This window comes from Panthera onca, chromosome A1 (genome assembly GCF_046562875.1).
Source record: "Panthera onca isolate mPanOnc1 chromosome A1, mPanOnc1 haplotype 2, whole genome shotgun sequence".
NCBI lineage: Eukaryota > Metazoa > Chordata > Mammalia > Carnivora > Felidae > Panthera > Panthera onca.
Genome location: NC_138339.1, coordinates 130,495,057 through 130,514,900, shown reverse-complemented (window position 1 = coordinate 130,514,900; position 19,844 = coordinate 130,495,057). Strand labels below are relative to the sequence as shown.

Here is a 19,844-nt window from a genome sequence, read left to right as displayed (position 1 = left end):
AAGACAAATAGTGTATGATTTCACTCATATATGGAATTTAGGAAACAAAACAGATGAATATAGGGCAAGAGAAGCAAAAATAAGATAAAGACAGAGAGGGAGGCAAACCATAAGAGACTCTTAAGTAAAGAGAACAAACTGAGGTTACTGGCGGAGTGTTTGGTGGAGAATGGGCTAAGTGGGTGATGGACATTAAGGAGGGAACTTATTGGGAGAAGCAGTGGGTGTTATATGTAAGTGATGAATCAGTAAATTCTTTTCCTGAAATCATTATTATACTACATATTAACTAACTTGAATTTAAATTAAAAATGAATAAATAAATAAATAAATAAATAAAAGTGAAACCCAATAACACTAAATTTCAAATAGTTGAAAACAGTATCCTAGATAAATATATTTAAATCAGTGGCATAAGCTAATTTTTCAAAAGATTAAGTATTTGACATTAAAAATTTTTTCTGGTCAGGTTCTGACACCTAACCAAACTTTTTATAATTTCACCATTTTCACTTTGTACAAGAGCTCTAAGAATACAATTTATAAGCAGACTTCCTATGCACATAAGGAATTTACCATGAAAGAATGTTTTATATCACCCAAAAAGTAGGCTCTGCATTCACACTATAGTACCTTGGGGAATATCTTTAGGTGGAGAATATTTTTTCTTCTTTACAACAACACCTTTACTTTTCACTTGTCTATTTCCCGGTGTTGCTCTAATAATACAACATATTTCTGATTTATTTGAAGGAAACTGAAAAAGAAAAAAAGCAGGTAATGCATAATTCTTCCAGGTACTATATTTGTATGTTGTTTTATTTCAAAGGCAAATATTCTCAACATCCATATTTCATACATATTAACTATAGAAAGCATTTATGGAATGCTTACTCCACTCCAGACACTAATGAATCGGTTTGAAAACATTTGCTTATTTAATAATCACCAGAAGCAGATAAGGCAGATTATATTTAACCCTATTTGAAAATGAGAAACTTCAGTTAAAAGAATTTGGATAACTTATTTAAGGACACAGAGAGAGTAATGATAGAGTTAAGATTCAAGCATTCCAAAGTGTGAGAGCAAGTCTATATAATTTACTGAATTAAAACACAAATTTAATTTAATTCTGAGCCAAACACTAGATTTTCTTGATTTCTCAACTCAATGAATTTTGACAGCTGCCCATCAAACAGACAAGACAGGCTCTAGATTAAAGTAACACACCTTACTTCTTAGAACTCAGAAGTAGAGATATGTATTTATCAAGGGCTCCTTACATTTTAGGTAAAGCTGATACAGAAACATCTTCTGCTGTAAAATTCATATCATCCTCTGTGGTGGATATCTGTTATTTTCCTGCCTAGCATCTTTTCCATTTTTTGGACTCTAAACAGTACCAGAGTTTTCTTGGAAGAATCTACTCACTCTCTTAGGCTGCACACCACCCTTTCCTTATGGCTCAGATGGAATTGATAGTACTTCTGGGTACCAAGATGGCTGTAGGACCCAACCTAGCTGATCAACATATGTCATGCCGTGGGGGCACAGTGACTGGTTGAGACAAGAACATTGTAAATGGGCCAGCAGGAAGAAGGAATTGCTGAACTTGAGACTCTGGCACTAAGCCAAAATCCTTGAGGGGACTAAAGTGGTCCTAGATTGATACTTAATCCTTGCTATAGCTGTTGTAGTAGAAACAGATATAAATCCTCTTAGGGATACACACACACACACACACACACACACACACACATATATACATATATAAAATGGATGGGATCCATTGATAGGATTTTTATCAACTAAGAGCAAGGAAATAAATGATCAGGGTCAGTATCAGAGTTGTTCTTCAAGATTCAGCTCAGAATAGTTCCAAGCAGAAATAAGAGACAAAATATATTTGACCTTATCTTCTAATTTTATTATAGCAATAATGAAATACCAAACTCATAACAAATCAAGCTACCATATATAAGACTGTACAGTATCAAACAATGGAGTTAAACCTATAGAACATCAGATATCAGAACTGCCAAATCAGAATAGAATAACAATGTATGAAATTATTAAAGAATTAACAATAGAAATCTCATGGATGAGCAAGCAACAAGAGACTATAGGAGTGAAAAGTAGATTTGAGAAAGAAACAACTAGAATGTCTTGAAATGAAAAATAAAATTGTTGAAATGCAAAATTCAATGGAGGTCTTAAGGAGCAAAATAGACACAACTGAAGAATTAATGTTTATTTATTTTTGAAAGAGAGAGAGAGAATCCCAGGCAGGCCTTTCATTATCATTTCAGAGCCCAACGCAGGGCTTGAATCCATGCACCATGAGATCATGACCTAAACCAAAATCAAGAGTTGGATGCTTAACTGACTGGGCCACATAGGTACCCCAACAAATAAATGAGAAATATTAAATAGACTTTTAAAGATATGGAGGATAGAAAGATGCCTAACTTATGCCAGTTACCATTCCAGAGAGAATAAAACAGATAATAGCTGAGAAATTTCCCAAACTGATGAAAGACATGAGTACACACATTCAGGAAGCCTAAAATTCTAAGCAACATTACAATAAAAAAACAAAAGCAAACACAATACTAATCTTTTTAGGTATACATCCCAGTGAAATTATAGCACACCCACAATAAGAAGTACTTTATAAAGTCCAGAAAGTTTAACTTTAAAAAGTCCCCAAGACCACCACAGGCTTAATGATTTGCCAAAAGGAATCACAAGATTCAGAAAAGCTGGTATATTCACAGTTATGGCTTATGATACAATAGAATACAAATTAAAATCCACAAAAGGAAAAGGCATATAGGGGGAGTCCAGGAGAAAAAGTATACAGAGCTCACAATAGGATGATAAGCTTCCAGTTGTCTCTCCTAGTTGAGTCACATGGATGGTGTTTAATTTTCCCATGTGCAAAGTGTTGCCAACATCAGAAGCCCAGTAAACTTTGACTCAGATCCCAGTCTCCCAGAGGTCAAACTGATACAGAGGTAGCCCAAAGCCTCAGGTATCAAAAACAGGTTTTTACCATAAATCACATTGTTAGCATAAACTATCTGGCACGGATACTCAAAGGGGTCATAATTCTTACAAAGGACTCTTTAAATCTCAATAGTAAAAAACCCAACACAATTAAAAAACAGGGCAAAGGCTTTTCTAGACAGTACACCAAAGATATATAGATGGAGGGGCGCCTGGGTGGCTCAGTCGGTTAAGCGGCCGACTTCGGCTCGGGTCATAATCTCACGGTCCGTGAGTTTGAGCCCCGCGTCGGGCTCTGTGCTGACAGCGCACTGCCTGGAGCCTGTTTCGGATTCTGTGTCTCCCTCTCTCTGACCCTCCCCCGTTCATGCTCTGTCTCTCTCTGTCTCAAAAATAAATAAATGTTAAAAAAAAATAAAAAAAAAAAGATATATAGATGGCAAGTAAGCATTTTAAATGATGTTCCACATGACATTTTCTCATCAAGGAGTGCAAATTAAAACAATGAGATACTACTACAATATTGGGACACCTGGGTGGCTCAGTCGGTTGAGTATCCAATATTGGGACACCTGGGTGGCTCAGTCGGTTGAGTATCCGACTTCGGCTCAGGTCATGATCTTGAGGTTCAGGAGTTCAAACCCCGCATTGAGCTCTGTGCTGACAGCTCAGAGCCTGGAGCCTGCTTTGGATTCTGTGTCTACCTCTGTCTCTGTCCCTTCCCTGCTCATGTGCTCTCTCTCTCTCCCTCTCAAAAATAAATATTTTTAAAAAAGAGAAAACAAGAAAGATTCCTATTAATGACCTCACCTTCTACCTTAAAAAAGTAAGAAAAGAAAACCAAATCCAAAGTAAGCAGACAAAAGAAAATAACATGAGAGGAGAAATCAATAAAATAGAAAATAGAAAAATAGAGAAAAATCAATAAACCAAACTTCTAGCCATATTATTGAGGAAAGAAAAAAAATAAGACACAAATTATCAATATCAGGAATGAAAAAGGCTATATCACTACAGATACCAACATATTAAAAGGATAACAAGGGAACACTATAAAAAACACTTGACAATAAATTTGACAACTTCTAAAAAATAGACAAATTCCTTGAAATACACAAACTACCAAAGTTCACTCAAGAAGAAATAGGTAAGTTGAATAACCCTAAAGAGATTTTTTTTAAATGTTTATTTTTGAGAGAGAGAAAAAGTGAGAGAGTACGCATGTGTGGGCACATACATGGCAAAGAGAGAGGGAGACAGAGGATGTGAAGCTGGCTCCAGGCTGAGAGCTGAGATCCAGATGTCGGGCTGGAATGTAGGAACCATGAGATCATGACCCAAGCCAAAGTCGGATGCTCAACCAACTGAGCCACCAGGCCCTAAAGAGATTTTTAACGGTAGCTTATTTCATTTAAAAAAAAAAAAGAACTCCAGGTCTAGATGACTTCACTAGTGAACACTACTAAACATTGAAGGCAGAAATACTAGTTCTTTTCCAGAAAACTGAAGATGAAGGAGTACTTCGCAACTTGTTCTATGAGGTTAGCATTACTCTGATGCCAAACTCAGACACAGACATCAATCAATCAATCAATCAATAAATGAAACTAAAGACCCTCACCAACACTGATGGAAAAATTCTAAAAAATTTTTCACAAATTAAATATATCAATATATAAAAATAAAAATATACCAGGGGCACCTGGGTGGCTCAGTCAGTTGAGCAGCCAACTTTGGCTTGGGTCATGATCTCACAGTTCATGGGTTCAAGCCCCACATCAGGCTCTATGCTGACAGCTCAGAGCCTGGAGCCTCCTTCCATTCTGTGTCTCCCTCTCTCTCTGCCCCTCCCCTGCTTGCACTCTGTCTCTCTCTAAAATCAATATATTATACTCAATTCATAATCATCAACTCATCATATTAACAAACTAAAAAAGAAAAATTCTATTATCATCTTAATAACTAAAAAAAGTACATTTGGCAAAAATCCAGCATCCATTCCTGACAAAAACTCTTAAGTACATTAGGAAAAGGTGGGAACTTCCTCAACATAGGAAAAACTTATAGCTAAGATCATATTTAATGGTGAACTACTGAGTATTTTCCCTCAAAGTACAGAAACAAGGCAAGGATATCTGCTCTCCTCACTGCTCTCCCAGCATTGTACAGGAAAATCTACCTAGTGAAATTAGTCAAGAAAAAAAAAGGCATCTGGATTAAAAAGGAAGAGGTAAACCTTTTTTTCCACAGACAATATAACTGCCCAAGGCCCAATGGAATCTTGGGGGTATGGAGGACTACTAGAACTAATAATTAAGTTTAGCAAGTTTACAATATACTTATGAATAGAATGTTTCTGTTCCCACAAAATTCATATGGTGAGGGGCGCCTGGGTGGCTCAGTCGGTTAAACACCTGACTCTTGACTTCAGCTCAGGTCATGATCTCACAGCCATGAGATCAAGCTCCATATTGAGCTCCACACTGAGCATGGAACCTGCTTGGGAGTCTCTCTCTCCCTTCCTGGCCCTACCCAACTCATACACATGCAATCTCTCTCTCTCCCCACACAAATAAATAAACATTAAAAAATATTAAATAAATAAATAATTAAAGAAATTTCATATGTTGAAGCCCTAACTCCCAATGAGACTATATTTGGAGATAGGCTCTGTGAGAGGGTGATAACGGTTAACTGAATTAATAAGGGTGAGGTCCTAATCTGAGAGTGCTGGTGCCCTTTTAAGAAGGGGAAGCAATACCAGAGCTCTTTTTTCTTTGTGCAAAGAGAGAAAACGCCAAGTGAAATCACAGCAAGAAGGTACACATTTACAAGACAGAAGAAAGCCCTTGGGGGAACTGAATAGGTCAACACCTTGGTCTTGGACTTGCCAAGCTCCATCACTGTGAGAAAATAAATTTCTGTTGTGGAAGCCACCCAGTCTATAGTATTTGATTATGGCAACCCGAACAGATTAATATGATGATCAATATACACACAAAAAAGTATTTTTATATGCTAGCATTAATAGTCAGATATTGAAATTAAGAATACCATTTACAATAGTATCAAGAATATAAAATACTGTCGTCAGGTGGGAAATGATGACATTAAGTGGGAATAATGACCCAAAGAGTGAAAACTACAGAATGTTTCAGAGAGAAATTAAAGACTCAAAAAATGGATAGCTTTACATTTTTCTTGGGTTGTAAGACTCAATAACGTCATGATGTCAATTATGCCCAAATTGATCTGTAGATTAATTCAATCCTAAATCAAAATTCCATCAGGATTTTTTTTCTTTTGGTAGAAAACAACAAGCTGATTCTAAAATTCATATAGAAATGCAAAGGACCTAGAATAGCCTAAACAATTGAAAAAGAAGAACAAAGTTAGAGGGCTAATACTACCTAATTTCAAGAATTGTTATAGTGCCACATTATTTAATACTATGTGGTACTTGTACAAAGCTAGACAAAAGATCAATAGAACAGAGTATCTGAAGCTGGCTCCCTGCTGAGAGCTGGGAGCCAGATGTGAGGCTCACTATGTTACACAACTAAAACTAATGTAACATTGTATGTCAACCATACTTAAAAAAAAAAAAGACTATTATAATAGGGTATTGCAATAGGGGAGAGAGACTGGACTTAAATCCAAATACAGCAAATACAGCAAGGGATTTACAGCTAACAAGCCGAATGGGGGAAGTCAGTAGTTGGAAAATTACTATGAAGAGACATCAAGGGTAAGGAGATTTTCGTAAAGATTTTCTGTGATACTGTGATTTTTAATAAGAAATATAGATTTGGTTTTTCCCCCCATTGCTGACACAGAGCTCCTAAAACCTTTGTATTTCCCTAAGTGATAACAACAATAAAAGTGTTTTTGTTAATGCGATGAAACTAAGAATGCACTTAAGAATGGGGGCTGCTTGCCAGGGGAATCGACCCTGGATTAGAGGGTTGGAATTTCTAGCCCACCCCATAACCTAGGTAGGGGAGAGGGACTAGAGGTTTACTCAGTTGTCAACGGCCAATGATTTAATCAACCATACCTACAGAATGAAGCTGTTACCAGCTAAACTCCAAGACCTGACCTCTACTGCTCACCTGCTTGTACCCACCAACCTTTGTCCCACATTTTCCCTGAAGCTCTTCTTTCCTGTTTATCTCTTAACAGAGGCAAAGAACCAAGGGGCATAGCCTGGAAGAAGACCTTCTAGGGCCAGACCACCCAGATCAGTTTGAGCATAACGACCCTGCCCCTGATTCACGCTTGTACAGATGAACTATGGAATGACCCAAGCTGTGAATGGCAGTTACCTTTACCTCATTATAACACTAAAATCTCTGCCCAAGGAGGAGCACAAGCCTCATTTACATAATTATATGATGTATGTACAAGCTTGTTTCCTTAAGTCGCATGCACCACCTTGTGCCTGCCTCCACATATGATGACAAAACTTCTTTACCTAAATATTCATCCTAACCCTAAATAAAAGGAAACCATTCACCATTTCTGGGGAGTCATGGCTTTGGAAGTTATTCCCCATGATCTCCTTATTTGCTGCAAATAAAGTTTCCTTTGTGTGACAACTCTACCTGGTATAGTTTCTACATGTGACTTACCAAGGAATAAACTCATGTTAGTTTAGTTACATAGCGTCCATAAAACCCCAAAAGTACAGGGTTCAGAGAGTATCTGGGTTCATGAACATATGGAGATTCATGGACAGTGGTGCCCTAGAAGAAAGCATGGAAGCTCCTTGCCCTTTCCCCATATAATGCCCTATGCATTTCTTCCATGTGGCTATTCCTGAATTATACTCTTTCAAAATAAACCAATAATACAGTAAGTAAAATGTTTCTCCAAGTTCTGTGAGCTACTCCAGTAAATTAATAGAATCCAAGGAGGGGGGGTCATGGGAACCTCTGATTTAAAGTCAGTTGATGAGAAGCAGAGATAACAATCTAGGCTTCCAAGTGGGATCTGAAGTGGAGGGTGGTCTTGTGGAATTAAGCCTTTTACCTGTGGAATCCAATATCTTTGGGAAGTGTCAGAACTGAGTTGAATTCTAGGACACCCAGCTGCTGAGAGGAGTATTGCTTGTTGGAGGTGTGGGGAGCCCCACTACACACACACACTTTGAAAATGGGTCCAGGAACCTAATTAGACCTAATAGGCTAGGGTGCCAAAGGCAGGCCAGGGGGATCAGATATCAAGGGTGGGAGATTCTCTGTAAACTGAGAAAATTCTTGCTAAAACTACATTCAGGATGGACACAGAAGCCCAAGGTCAAGGTCTAGTTAAGAAGAGGGCTCAGAGAAGCCTAACTAAAGTGTGATCAAGAAGAGAATCTTTGTCAATACAAATACTTGTATGTGAATGTTCCAGCAGCGAACCAATCCAAATGCCCCTAAGTGGGTGAATGGATAAACCTCTGTATACCACACAATGGAATACTACTTATCACTAAAAAGGGCCAAACTATCAATGCACTCAACAACATGAATGAATTTCAAAATAATTATGCTAAGTAAAAGATGCCAGATCAAAAATTCTCCAATCTCTCACTTGAGTAATCCCTAAACTCCAGAAAAATGTAAACCAATCTATAATTACCATAACTAGATCAGTAGTTGCTTGGGGGGTAGGGGCAGGAAGGACAAGATTAGTAAACAGGAGGAGGAAACTTTTGGGTTGATAGATATTTTCACTATCTTGATTGTGGTGGTGGTTTCACAGTTGCATACATATGTGAAAACTTTAAAATTATACACTTTAAATAATGTGCAGTGTATTGAATGTCAATTATTCCTCAATAAATATGCTTTAAAATTTATTTTATTTTTATTTTACTTTATTTTAGGTTTATTTTATTTTTGAGAGAGAGAGACAGAGCGTGAGTTGGGGAGGAGCAGACAGAGAGGGAGACACAGAATCTAAAGCAGGCTTCAGACTCTGAGCTGTAAGCACAGAACCCAACACAGGGCTTGAACCCATGAACCATGAGATCATGACCTGAGCCAAAGTCAGATGCTTAACCGAGCCCAGGCATGCCTTTTTTATTTTAAAGAGAGAGCATGCAAGTGGGGGAGAGGGGCAGATGGAAAGAGAGAATCTTAAGCAGACTCTATACTTAGTGCGGAGCCTGACACAGGGCTCAATCACTGGGATCATGATCTGAGCTGAAATCAAAAGTCGGACACTTAACCAAATGAACCACCAGATGCCCCATAAGATGCTTTTTTAAAAAGGTAAAAGTCTCCCGTTTCACCTGACCTCTCGATATAATGTGCTATAGTCTCGTGTTTCCCTACTTCTTCCATTCCAAGTTCCTATTTCAATTTATTTTTACTTCCCTTCAGCCTCTTACACTACATTTTCTTTCTCTCTCTCTCTCAGAAAACCATCTCTTTAACTGCCTCTGGTCTCAGCTTTTTATAATCTGTTCTCCATCCCTGGAGCCAGAAGGACATATGATATCATCCCTTGTTCACAATTATTGGCCCCTCTCAGGAAAAAGATCCAAATTGTTTAATATGGATTAAAGACCCTTTGAAATCTTGGCCCTTATTTACCTTTAGAATCTCATCACCAGCTTTCTCCCCACCATCTGGATTCCCATCCTCACCCCAGGGACTCACTGAAAAGATCTGGCTACACTAAACCACTTCATATCCCTAAAATTTTGCCTTTTTATTTCTTTCTCCCTGCCTCTTTCTCTTGCACTGTCCTTCTGTCTGTCTGCTCCCATGCTTCTTCTCTCTGGCTCTTTCTCTCCCCATACCCCACTTTCTGTTCCCTCTTTTTCTGCTATCCCCTATCTCTACTCCCACCCCCATGGCACTTAGCTTGATGAGTTTTATGTTTTCTTTTATAATAAAGCATAATACTTCTGTGTATTCATCCTAACACAATGAAATTGGTGACCACAGTTTTTATGTTATAGATGAAATAGGTGTTTTGGATCAAAGTAGGTTAATACTGTTTCCTCTAGTTGTTTAATAACCCCAAGTCTTGACAATGCAAAGCGTTCTGGCTGTGGCAGCCTAATATCTTTTATTTAGAATTGTAACTGATAGCTGCCTCCACATGTAGATGATGTTAGCCAAAAATGAGCTACAGATTTCTTAGAGCATCTCATATACTAAGTACCTAATATGACAGTAATAATTTCTTTTAGTAATTGAAGGAAAAATTGAGAATACTAACCTCATTTGAAGAATTTTCTTGCAAACTTGACACTGGAAAAATTTCATTTGAATTAACATAAGTGCTGACATTTGGAAATAGTTCTTCAAAAGATGCTCTCTGCACTGAGGACAAATCAATCTATAAAAAATATATTACTCTCATAGAAGTGAAGTGCTAGAAAAGCAATTATTTTTACATACCTAAAGTTGAAATACTCTCTCATTAGAAGCATTTTCTTGTGAAAAAATATGGAGTTTCTTTCTAAGGTGATAAAAAGATTCTAAAATTGACTGTGGTGATGACTGAACATACCTGTGAATACACTAAAAAGCAGTGAATTTCACACTCTAAATAGGTGAACTGTATGGAATGTGAATTATATCTCAATAAAGCTGTTTTTAAAAAGCCCACAACAACTCTATGTAGAAAACCCTAAGTACTCCACCAAAAAATTGCTAGAATACATGAATTCAGCAAAGTCACAGGATATAAAATCAATGTGCATTTCTATACACCAATAACAAAGCAGAAGAAAAAGAATTCAAGGAATCAATCCCATTTCCAATTGCATTAAAAACAATAAGATACCTAGGAATAAACCTAACTAAAGAGGTAAAAGATCTATATTCTGAAAATTATAGAACACTTATGAAAGAAATTAAAGAGGACACAAGGAAATGGAAAAGTAGCCCATGCTCAGGGACTGGAAGGACAAACATTGTTAAAATGTCTATACTACCCAAAGCAATCTACACATTGAATGAAATCCCTACCAAATTACCACCTGCATTTTTCAGAGAGCTAGAACAAATAATCCTAAAATTTGTATGGAACCACAAAAGACTCCAATCCTGAAAAAGAAAAACAAAACTGGAGGCATCACGATCCTAGATTTCAAGCTATATTACAAAGCTGTAGTCATCAAGACAGTATGTTACTGGCACAAAAACAGACATAGATCAGTAGAACAGAGTAGAAAACCTAGAAATGGGCCTACAACTATATGGTCAACTCTTCTTCAACAAAGCAGGAAAGAATATCCGATGGAAAAAAGACAGTGTTTTCAACAAATGGTGTTGGGAAAACTGGATGGCAACATGCAGAAGAATGAAACTGGACCACTTTCTTATACCATACAGAAAAATCAATTCAAAATGGATCAAAGACCTAAATGTGACAAAGGAAACCATTAAAATCCTAGAGGAGAAACACACACAGCAATCTCTGTGGCCTTGGTCACAGCAACTTCTTACTAGACACATTGCTGAAGGCAATGGAAACAAAAGCAAACATCAACTATTGGGACCTCATCAAGATAAAAACCTTCTGCACAGTGTAGGAAACAATCAACAAAACTAAAAGGCAGCCTACAGAATGGGAGAAGATATTTGCAAATGACATAGCTGAGAAAGGGTTAATATCCAAAATCTAAAAAGAACTTATCAAACTCAACACCCAAAAACCAAACAGCTCAGTTAAGAAATGGACAGGAGACATGAATAGACATTTTTCCAAAGAAGACACCCAGATGGATAACAGACACATGAAAAGATGGTCAACATCGGGGCACCTGGGTGGCTCAGTCAGTTAAGCATCTGACTTTGGCTCAGGTCATGATCTCACGGTTGGTGAGTTCGAGCCCCACGTTGGGCTCTGTGCTAACAAAACAGCTCAGAGCCTGGAGCCTGCTTCGGATTCTGTATCTCTCTGTCTCTCTTCCCATCCCCTGCTCATGCTCTGCCTCTCTCTGTCTCTCAAAAATTAATAAATGTTAAAAAAAATTAATAAAAAAATTAAAAAAAAAAAAAGATGGTCAACATCATTCATCATCAGGGAAATACAAATCAAAACCACAATGAGATACCATCTTACACCTGTCAGAACGGCTAAATTTAACACCACCAGAAACAACAAGTATTGGTGAGGATGCAAAGAAAGGGGAACCCTTAAAAAAAAAAAAAAAGAAAGGGGAACCCTTTTGCACTACTGGTGGGAATGCAAATTGGTGCAGCCAAAGAACAGTACAGAGGTTCCTCAAGAAATTAAAAATAGAACTACCCTACAATCCAGCAATTGTACTGTTAGGTATTTGCCCAAAGGATACAAATATACAGATTTGAAGGGGTACATGCACCCCGATGTTTATATCAGTATTATAAACAATAACCAAACCATGCAGAGAGTGCAAATGTCCATCAACTGATGAATGGATAAAGAATATTTGGTATATGTACCCAGTGGAATATTACTCAACCATCAAAAAGAATGAAATCTTGCCATTTGCAATGATGTGGATGGAGCTAGATGTATTATGCTAAGAGAAATAAGTCAATCAGAAAAAGACAAATACCATATGATTTCACTCCTATGTAGAATCTAAAAAACAAAACAGATGAACATATAGGAAGGGGGGGTGAGAGAGAAGAGAGGGAAACAAACCATAAGAGACTTTTCATGACAGAGAACAAACTATGGATTCACTGAGGGAGGTGGGTAGGAGATGGGCTAGATAGATGATGGTTACTAAGGAGGGCACTTGTGATAAGCACTGGGTGTTATATGTAAGTGATCAATCACTGAATTCTATTCTTGAAACCAATATTGCACTGTATGTCAACTAAAATTTAAATTAAAAAAAATAAAAAGTAAAAAAAAAATAAAAAGCCCACTACAAAAAAAGTGTTAAACATACAATTACTATGTGACTCAGCGATTCTACTTCCTCTTATAGGTATATACCCAATACAGTTGAAGACATATATTCACACAAAAACTTGCACATGAGTGTTCATAACAGTATTATTTTTCATAATGCTACCAAACTGACAAATTAGTAAACAAAATGTGGTATATCCTTGCCATGGGATATTATTCAGCCAGAAATAAGGAAGAAAGTACATGCTATAACATGGATGAATTTTGAAAACATTATGTTAACTGAAAGAAGGCAATTACAAAAGGCCACATATTCTATGATTCCAGTTATATAAAATAGCCAGAACAAGTAAACCTATAAAGAACCCTTTTCCTCAGCTTGAAAAACTGATCGATGGTTAATTCTCACACTCTATTCTACTAGGAGGGTGTTAAAGGTAACAATGTCAACATTGCTGGTGGTAAAAATGATGATAAGTTGTATCCAGACTAGGAAGGGCTATAAATGAATTATGAATAAATGATAAATATACTATATGTAAATAACTCCTATGAAAAGCACCATACTTTGAATTTCCCTGACTCTTCATGTTTATTTATTTTTGAGACAAAGAGAGACAGAGTGAGGGTGGGAGGAGGGGGAGAGAGAGAGGCTCCAAGAATTTGAAGCAGGCTCCAAACTCTGAACTGTCAGCAAAGAACCTGAAGCAGGGCTGGAACTCACGAACTGCGAGATCATGACCTGAGCCGGAGTCAGATACTTAACCGACTGAACCACCCAGGTGCCCATGAATTTCCCTGACTTATAATCTGGCATGTCTCTTGTGGGGACCCTGGAAGCTATGTCTATGTGCTATCACAAAAGATACTAGATCTCATCTTCTTGTATCTGAGTTGTCCCCAAACTGCTAAGTAAACTGCTTCATGGACTTCTGTGAAAACTGATCCCACTAAAGAGGAACACCATTTCTGCCCTGCTTGCAAGTTGTATTCTTGTTGTTTACTTGAATATGAGAAGAACCTTAATTGGGTAAGAGCCAAATTCTAAGACTCTTATAAGAAAACAGAGGGGGAAAATTTAATGACATTGAATTGTGCAATGCACTCTTGGCTATGACACCGAAAGCACAGGCAAAGAAAAAATAGATAAATTGGACTACATATAAATTAAAGCTTTTGGGGTGTCTAGTGTGGCTCAGTCGGTTAGGTGTCCAAATTCAGCTCAGGTCATGATCTCATGGTTCATGAGTTTGAGCCCCACATGGGCCTCTCTGTTGTCAGCGGAGAGCCTGCTTTGGATTCTCTGTCTCCCTCTCTCTGCCCTTCCCCCCCCCCCCCTCTCTCTCTCTCTCTCTCTCTCTCTCTCAAAAATAAACATTTAAAAAAAAATGAATGCTTTTGTACAACAAAGGATACTGTCAACAGAATGAAAAGGTAACCCACAGAATGGGGGAAAATATTTGCAAACTATATATCTGATAAGAAGTTAAAATCTCAAATATATTAAAAAAAACTCCTATAAAACGGGAACCCTCTTGCACTGTTGGTGGGAATGCAAATTGGTGCAGCCACTCTGGAAAACAGTGTGGAGGTTCCTCAAAAAATTAAAAATAGACCTACCCTATGACCCAGCAATAGCACTGCTAGGAATTTACCCAAGGGATACAGGAGTACTGATGCATAGGGGCACTTGTACCCCAATGTTTATAGCAGCACTCTCAACAATAGCCAAATTATGGAAAGAGCCAAAATGTCCATCAACTGATGAATGGATAAAGAAATTGTGGTTTATATACACAATGGAGTACTACATGGCAATGAGAAAGAATGAAATATGGCCCTTTGTAGCAACATGGACGGAACTGGAGAGTGTTATGCTAAGTGAAATAAGCCATACAGAGAAAGACAGATATGTACGGTTTCACTCTTATGTGGATCCTGAGAAACTTAACAGAAACCCATGGGGGAGGGGAAGGAGAAAAAAAAAAAAAGAGGTTAGAGTGGGAGAGAGAGCCAAAGCATAAGAGACTGTTAAAAACTGAGAAAAAACTGAGGGTTGATGGGGGGTGGGAGGGAGGGTAGGGTGGGTGATGGGTATTGAGGAGGGCACCTTTTGGGATGAGCACTGGGTGTTGTATGGAAACCAATTTGACAATAAACTTCATATATTGGAAAAAAAATAAATAAATATTCAAAACAAATTAAAAAAATAAAAAAACTCCTATAACTCAACAATAAATAAATAAGCTGATTAAAAAATGGGCAATTGACTTGAGTAGACATGTCTCAAAAGAAGATACATAAGTGGCAAATAAGCACATAAAAAGATGCTCAATATCACTAGCCATTAGGGAAATAGAAATCAAAACCATAATGAGATACCGTCTTACACCCATGAGGATGGCCATTAGTTAAAAAACACAGCTGGGGCACCTGGGTGGCTCAGTTGGTTAAGTATCCAACTTTGGCTCAGGTTCTCGTGTTTCACGAGTTTGAGCCCCACATCAGGCTCTGTGCTGACAGCTCAGAGCCTGGAGCCTGCTTCAGATTCTGTGTCTCCCTCTCTCTCTGCCCCTCCCCGACTCATGTTCTGTCTCTCAAAAACAAATAAAAACATTAAAAAAAATTTTTTAAAAACACAGAGTTGTAATCATCAAGACAGTTTGGTATTGGCACAAAAACAGACACATGGATCAATGGAATAGAAAACCCAAAAATGGACCCATAAATATGTGGCCAACTAATCTTTGACAAAAGCAGCAAAGAGTATCCAGTGGAAAAAAAGTCTCTAGCAAATGGTGTTAGAAGAACTGGACAGCAACATGCAGAAGAATGAACCTGGACCACCTTCTTCTACCATACACAAAAATAAACTCAAATGGATGAAAGACCTAAACATAAGACAGGAAGCCATCAAAATCCTAGAGGAGAAAACATGCAACAACCTCTTTGACTTCAGCCATGGAAACTTCTTACTTGACATGTTTCTGGAGGCAAAGGAAACAAAAGCAAAAATGAAATACTGGGACCTCATCAAGATAAAAACCTTCTGCATGGTGAAGGAAACAAACAGCAAAACTAAAAGGCAACCAATGGAATGGGAAAAGATATTTGCAAATGACATTTCAAAGAAGACATCCAGATGGCTAACAAACACATGAAAAGATGCTCAACATTACTCATCATCAGGGAAATACAAATCAAACCACAATGAGATACCACTTCATACCTGTCAGAATGGCTAAAATTAACAACAGGCAACAAAAGATGTTGGCGATGCAGAGATGTGGAGAAAGAGGAACACTTTTGCACTGCTGGTGGGAATGTAAACTGGTTCAGCCACTGTGGAAAACAGTATGGAGGCTCCTCAAAAAATTAAAAATACAACTACCTTACAATCCAGCAATTGTACTACTAGGTATTCATCCAAAGGATAAAAAAATGCTGATTCAAATGGGCACATGCACCCTGATGTCTATAGCAGTGCTATCAACGATAGCCAAATTATGGGAAGAGCTCAAATGCCCATCAATTGATGAATGGATAAAGAAGATGTGCTACATACAATGGAATACTACTTGGCAATGAGAAAGAATGAAATCTGGCCATTTGTAGCAATGTGGATGGAACTAGAGATTATTATGATAAGTGAAACAAGTCAGGCAGAGAAAGACGGATACCATATGTTTTCACTCATACAAGGATCCTGAGAAACTTAACAGAAGACCAGGGGGGAGGGGAAGGGGGAAAAAAAAGTTATAGAGAGGGAAGGAGGCAAACCATAAGAGACTCAAATACTGAGAACTAAGGGTTGATGAGAGGTGGGAGAGAAGGGAAAGTGGGTGATGGGCATTGATGAGGGCACCTGTTGGGATGAGCACTGGGTGTTGTATGAAAACCAACTCGACAATAAACTATATATATACATATAAAGATGTGGTACATATAAACAATGGAATACTACTCAGCGATCAAAAAGAATAATCTTGTCATTTGCAACACAATGGATGGACCTAGAGTGTATTATGCTAAGCTAAATAAGTCAGTCAGAGAAAGATAAATGTCATGATTTCACTCATATGTGGAATCTGAGAAACATAACAGATAATCATAGGAGAAGGGAAAGAAAAATAAGATAAAAACAGAGAGGCAGGCAAACCATAAGAGACTCTTAAATATGGAGAACAAACTGAGGATTGCTGGAAGGGAGGTGGCTGGGACGGGTGGGTTAAAGGGTGATGGGCATTAAAGAGGGCACTTGTTGGGATAAGCACTGGGTGTCATATGTAAGAGATAAATCACTGAAGCCAAGATTACACTGTATACTAATGTGAATTTAATTTAAAAAACAAAATAAAAATACAATTGCACTTATGTTTGAATACATCCTAGAAGAAAAATGTCTTGGAAAATAAAAAACTACTATGTATATTCTTCATGCTTTTCTGCCTTTCTTGAAATTTATATTTTCAATGAACATGTATTTTATAATTGAAGATAGATGTATTTCTGTTTCTAAAGAAAAAAAATATATTCAAAATCTTGGAGCAGAGTTAATCTGTCGTTGTGTCAATTTTGTGGCAGGATGATGTAACTAACTTTTTTCCTTAGAACGTATTGACATTCATTTAAAGATAACGTAACACATTTGTGTTCATTAAGGTAGTCTGTGGATATGATTAAACATGAATGCCCACCTTATAGTAAGAAATAAAATGAAAATTGTAAACAAAACAAAACAAAACAAAAACACACAGAAAATAGTAAGTGTTGGCAAGGATGAAGAGAAATTGGAATGCTCGTACATTTTACGGAGAATGTAAAATAGTACAGCTGATATGGAAAAGAGTATGGCAGCTCCTCAAAAAGTTAAAAATGAGAATTACCATATGATCCAGCAATTTCACTTTGAAGTATATACCTAAAAGAAGTGAAAGAAGAGATACAAAGAGATATGTGAACACTATGTTCAAAGCAGCATTATTCACACTGGCCAAAAGATGAAGCAACCCAAATGTCCACAGACAGTTGAATGGATAAACAAAATGTGGTATATACATATAATGGAATATATTAATCCTTTAAAAAGGAAAAAAATTTCTGACACAGGCTACAACATTGGTGAGGACATTATGCTAAATGAAATTTGTCACAAAAGGACAAATACTATATGATTCCATTTATATGAAGTATCTAGAATGGTCAAAATCATAGAGAGAAGTTAGAATAGTGTTTGATAGGAACTACAGGATGGAGAAATGGGGAGCTATTGTTTAATGTATGGAGTTTCAGTTTTGCAAGAAGAAAAAAGTTCTGAGTGAAAAAAAAGTGATGGTTCTACAATATGAATGTACTTTAACTGTATAGTTAAAAAGAGTTAAAATGGTAAGTTTTATGATATATATATTTTACTACAATAAAAAAATGAAAAAGAATCTTTCTAATTTTTCTTCCACATATAGCACTATATAGAGTACTTCCAGCAAAAGCATGTTTATACAACAGAAAACCACAGACATCATTCCATATGTACAAAATTCTCCTGGTGTGGCACAAACAGAAAAATAGGGAGGAGGGGGAACCAGAAAATAGATACAAGTGCCAAATGCTAATACTTACCACTAAACCAGCAGTTTGCGAAGATGGAGTACTTGTTAAGAGGTCTCTGCTTTTCTTATCAGGAGTACTAGAATTTGTACTCTATAAATGTTTTGTGAAATAGGGGATTAAATAGCAGAAAGAAAGAAAAAAATTTAATACAGTAAAAACACAGTATCAAATTAGTAGACTAGATCATAATGTGTCAGACTAATAAAATTTTAATGTGCTAATTAAATTTTAAACCACTAGACAAGAAACTAAAAAATCTTCTGGCTTGAGCTAGGTCAAGAAACTCCTAAGAGAACTCTATGTAGGACAAGAACTATGCAAGAATACTTTGCGTGAAATCACTATTAATTTCAGAAGGAACACTAATTTAAGTTTTCAACTAGGAAATGGTGATATGATTATCTTTTTTACTGCTAATAAAAGTATTTTACTTTTAGAATTTGTTTAATTCCTAGTATATTATTTTACTTTTTATGGAAAGGGATTTTAAGTTATTTCTGAAGCTGTTAAAAATATGTGTAATAAGGATAATTGGTTTAAAATAATACATACAAATGTATATAGACACTTCCATATATGCAGTATCAAAGTCGGAGAAATAATAAAGGCTCAATTCCTATTTTTTGAAGATGCAAAGAATCAGACACACAGAGAGACAGGTAGACAAATCAAGAAAGAGAGAGCAAGAGAAAGACAGGATCAGAGACCTAAAAGTTTAAGAGAGAGGTAGGGATGGGGGAGGGAGGAAATGGGAAAAGGAGGAAAGGGAGAAGGAAAGGGAGGGAGAATGAGGAGACAAAAGAGATGAAGGAAAAAAAGAGAAAGATTGAGAAGAGAGAGGGAGAGAGAAGGATGAAGAAGATAGAGACCAACAACTATGAACAGAAAGAAACTAACAGAGAAACAGAATTAGAGACAGAGAAGAACAGATGGAGAGAGATCAAGACAGAGATAGGATGAAGAGAGACAGAGCTTGAGACTGAGAGACAAAAACCAGGGAAGGCGAAGACAAACAGGCAGCTGCGAAAGAGAGTGACAGAAATATTCAAAAAGAAGACAGAAAACTTTATTTCTAGCAATCAGCTGTCTTTTCAACTGTTGGATTCCATGAAACAATTAGTGCCTCTGATAAATCTCTTTGAATAGGTGTTTATTATATGCAGCCAACTCTGGAACACAAACTCAGAGTTGGAACTTGAACATCATAGGCAAATTTGTGTTAGGTTTCTTTTTTTTTTTATTTTCTCTTTTTTTTTTTTTTTCTTTCACTCTTCCTTTCCTTTCTGGCTTAAAATCTCTTAAAATAGCTGTTTGTGGGGCGCCTGGGTGGCGCAGTCGGTTAAGCGTCCGACTTCAGCCAGGTCACGATC

At 37.1% G+C, this 19,844-nt stretch overlaps 1 protein-coding gene across 2 annotated transcripts in view; it reads right to left on the bottom strand.

Moving 5' to 3' along the window:
- Positions 1-19,844, bottom strand: part of MEIKIN (meiotic kinetochore factor) — a 79,237-nt gene that overhangs the window by 9,201 nt on the left and 50,192 nt on the right. Inside the window, exons 11-13 of one of the 2 annotated variants that reach the window (XM_078451289.2) lie at positions 18,484-18,564; positions 10,228-10,347; positions 634-757 (exon numbers count right to left, since the gene is read on the bottom strand). In XM_078451289.2, coding sequence (XP_078307415.2) covers positions 634-757; positions 10,228-10,347; positions 18,484-18,564 — 325 coding nt within the window. The remainder of the gene's footprint in view (positions 1-633; positions 758-10,227; positions 10,348-18,483; positions 18,565-19,844) is intronic. The other variant, XM_078451291.2, reaches the window with a different exon arrangement.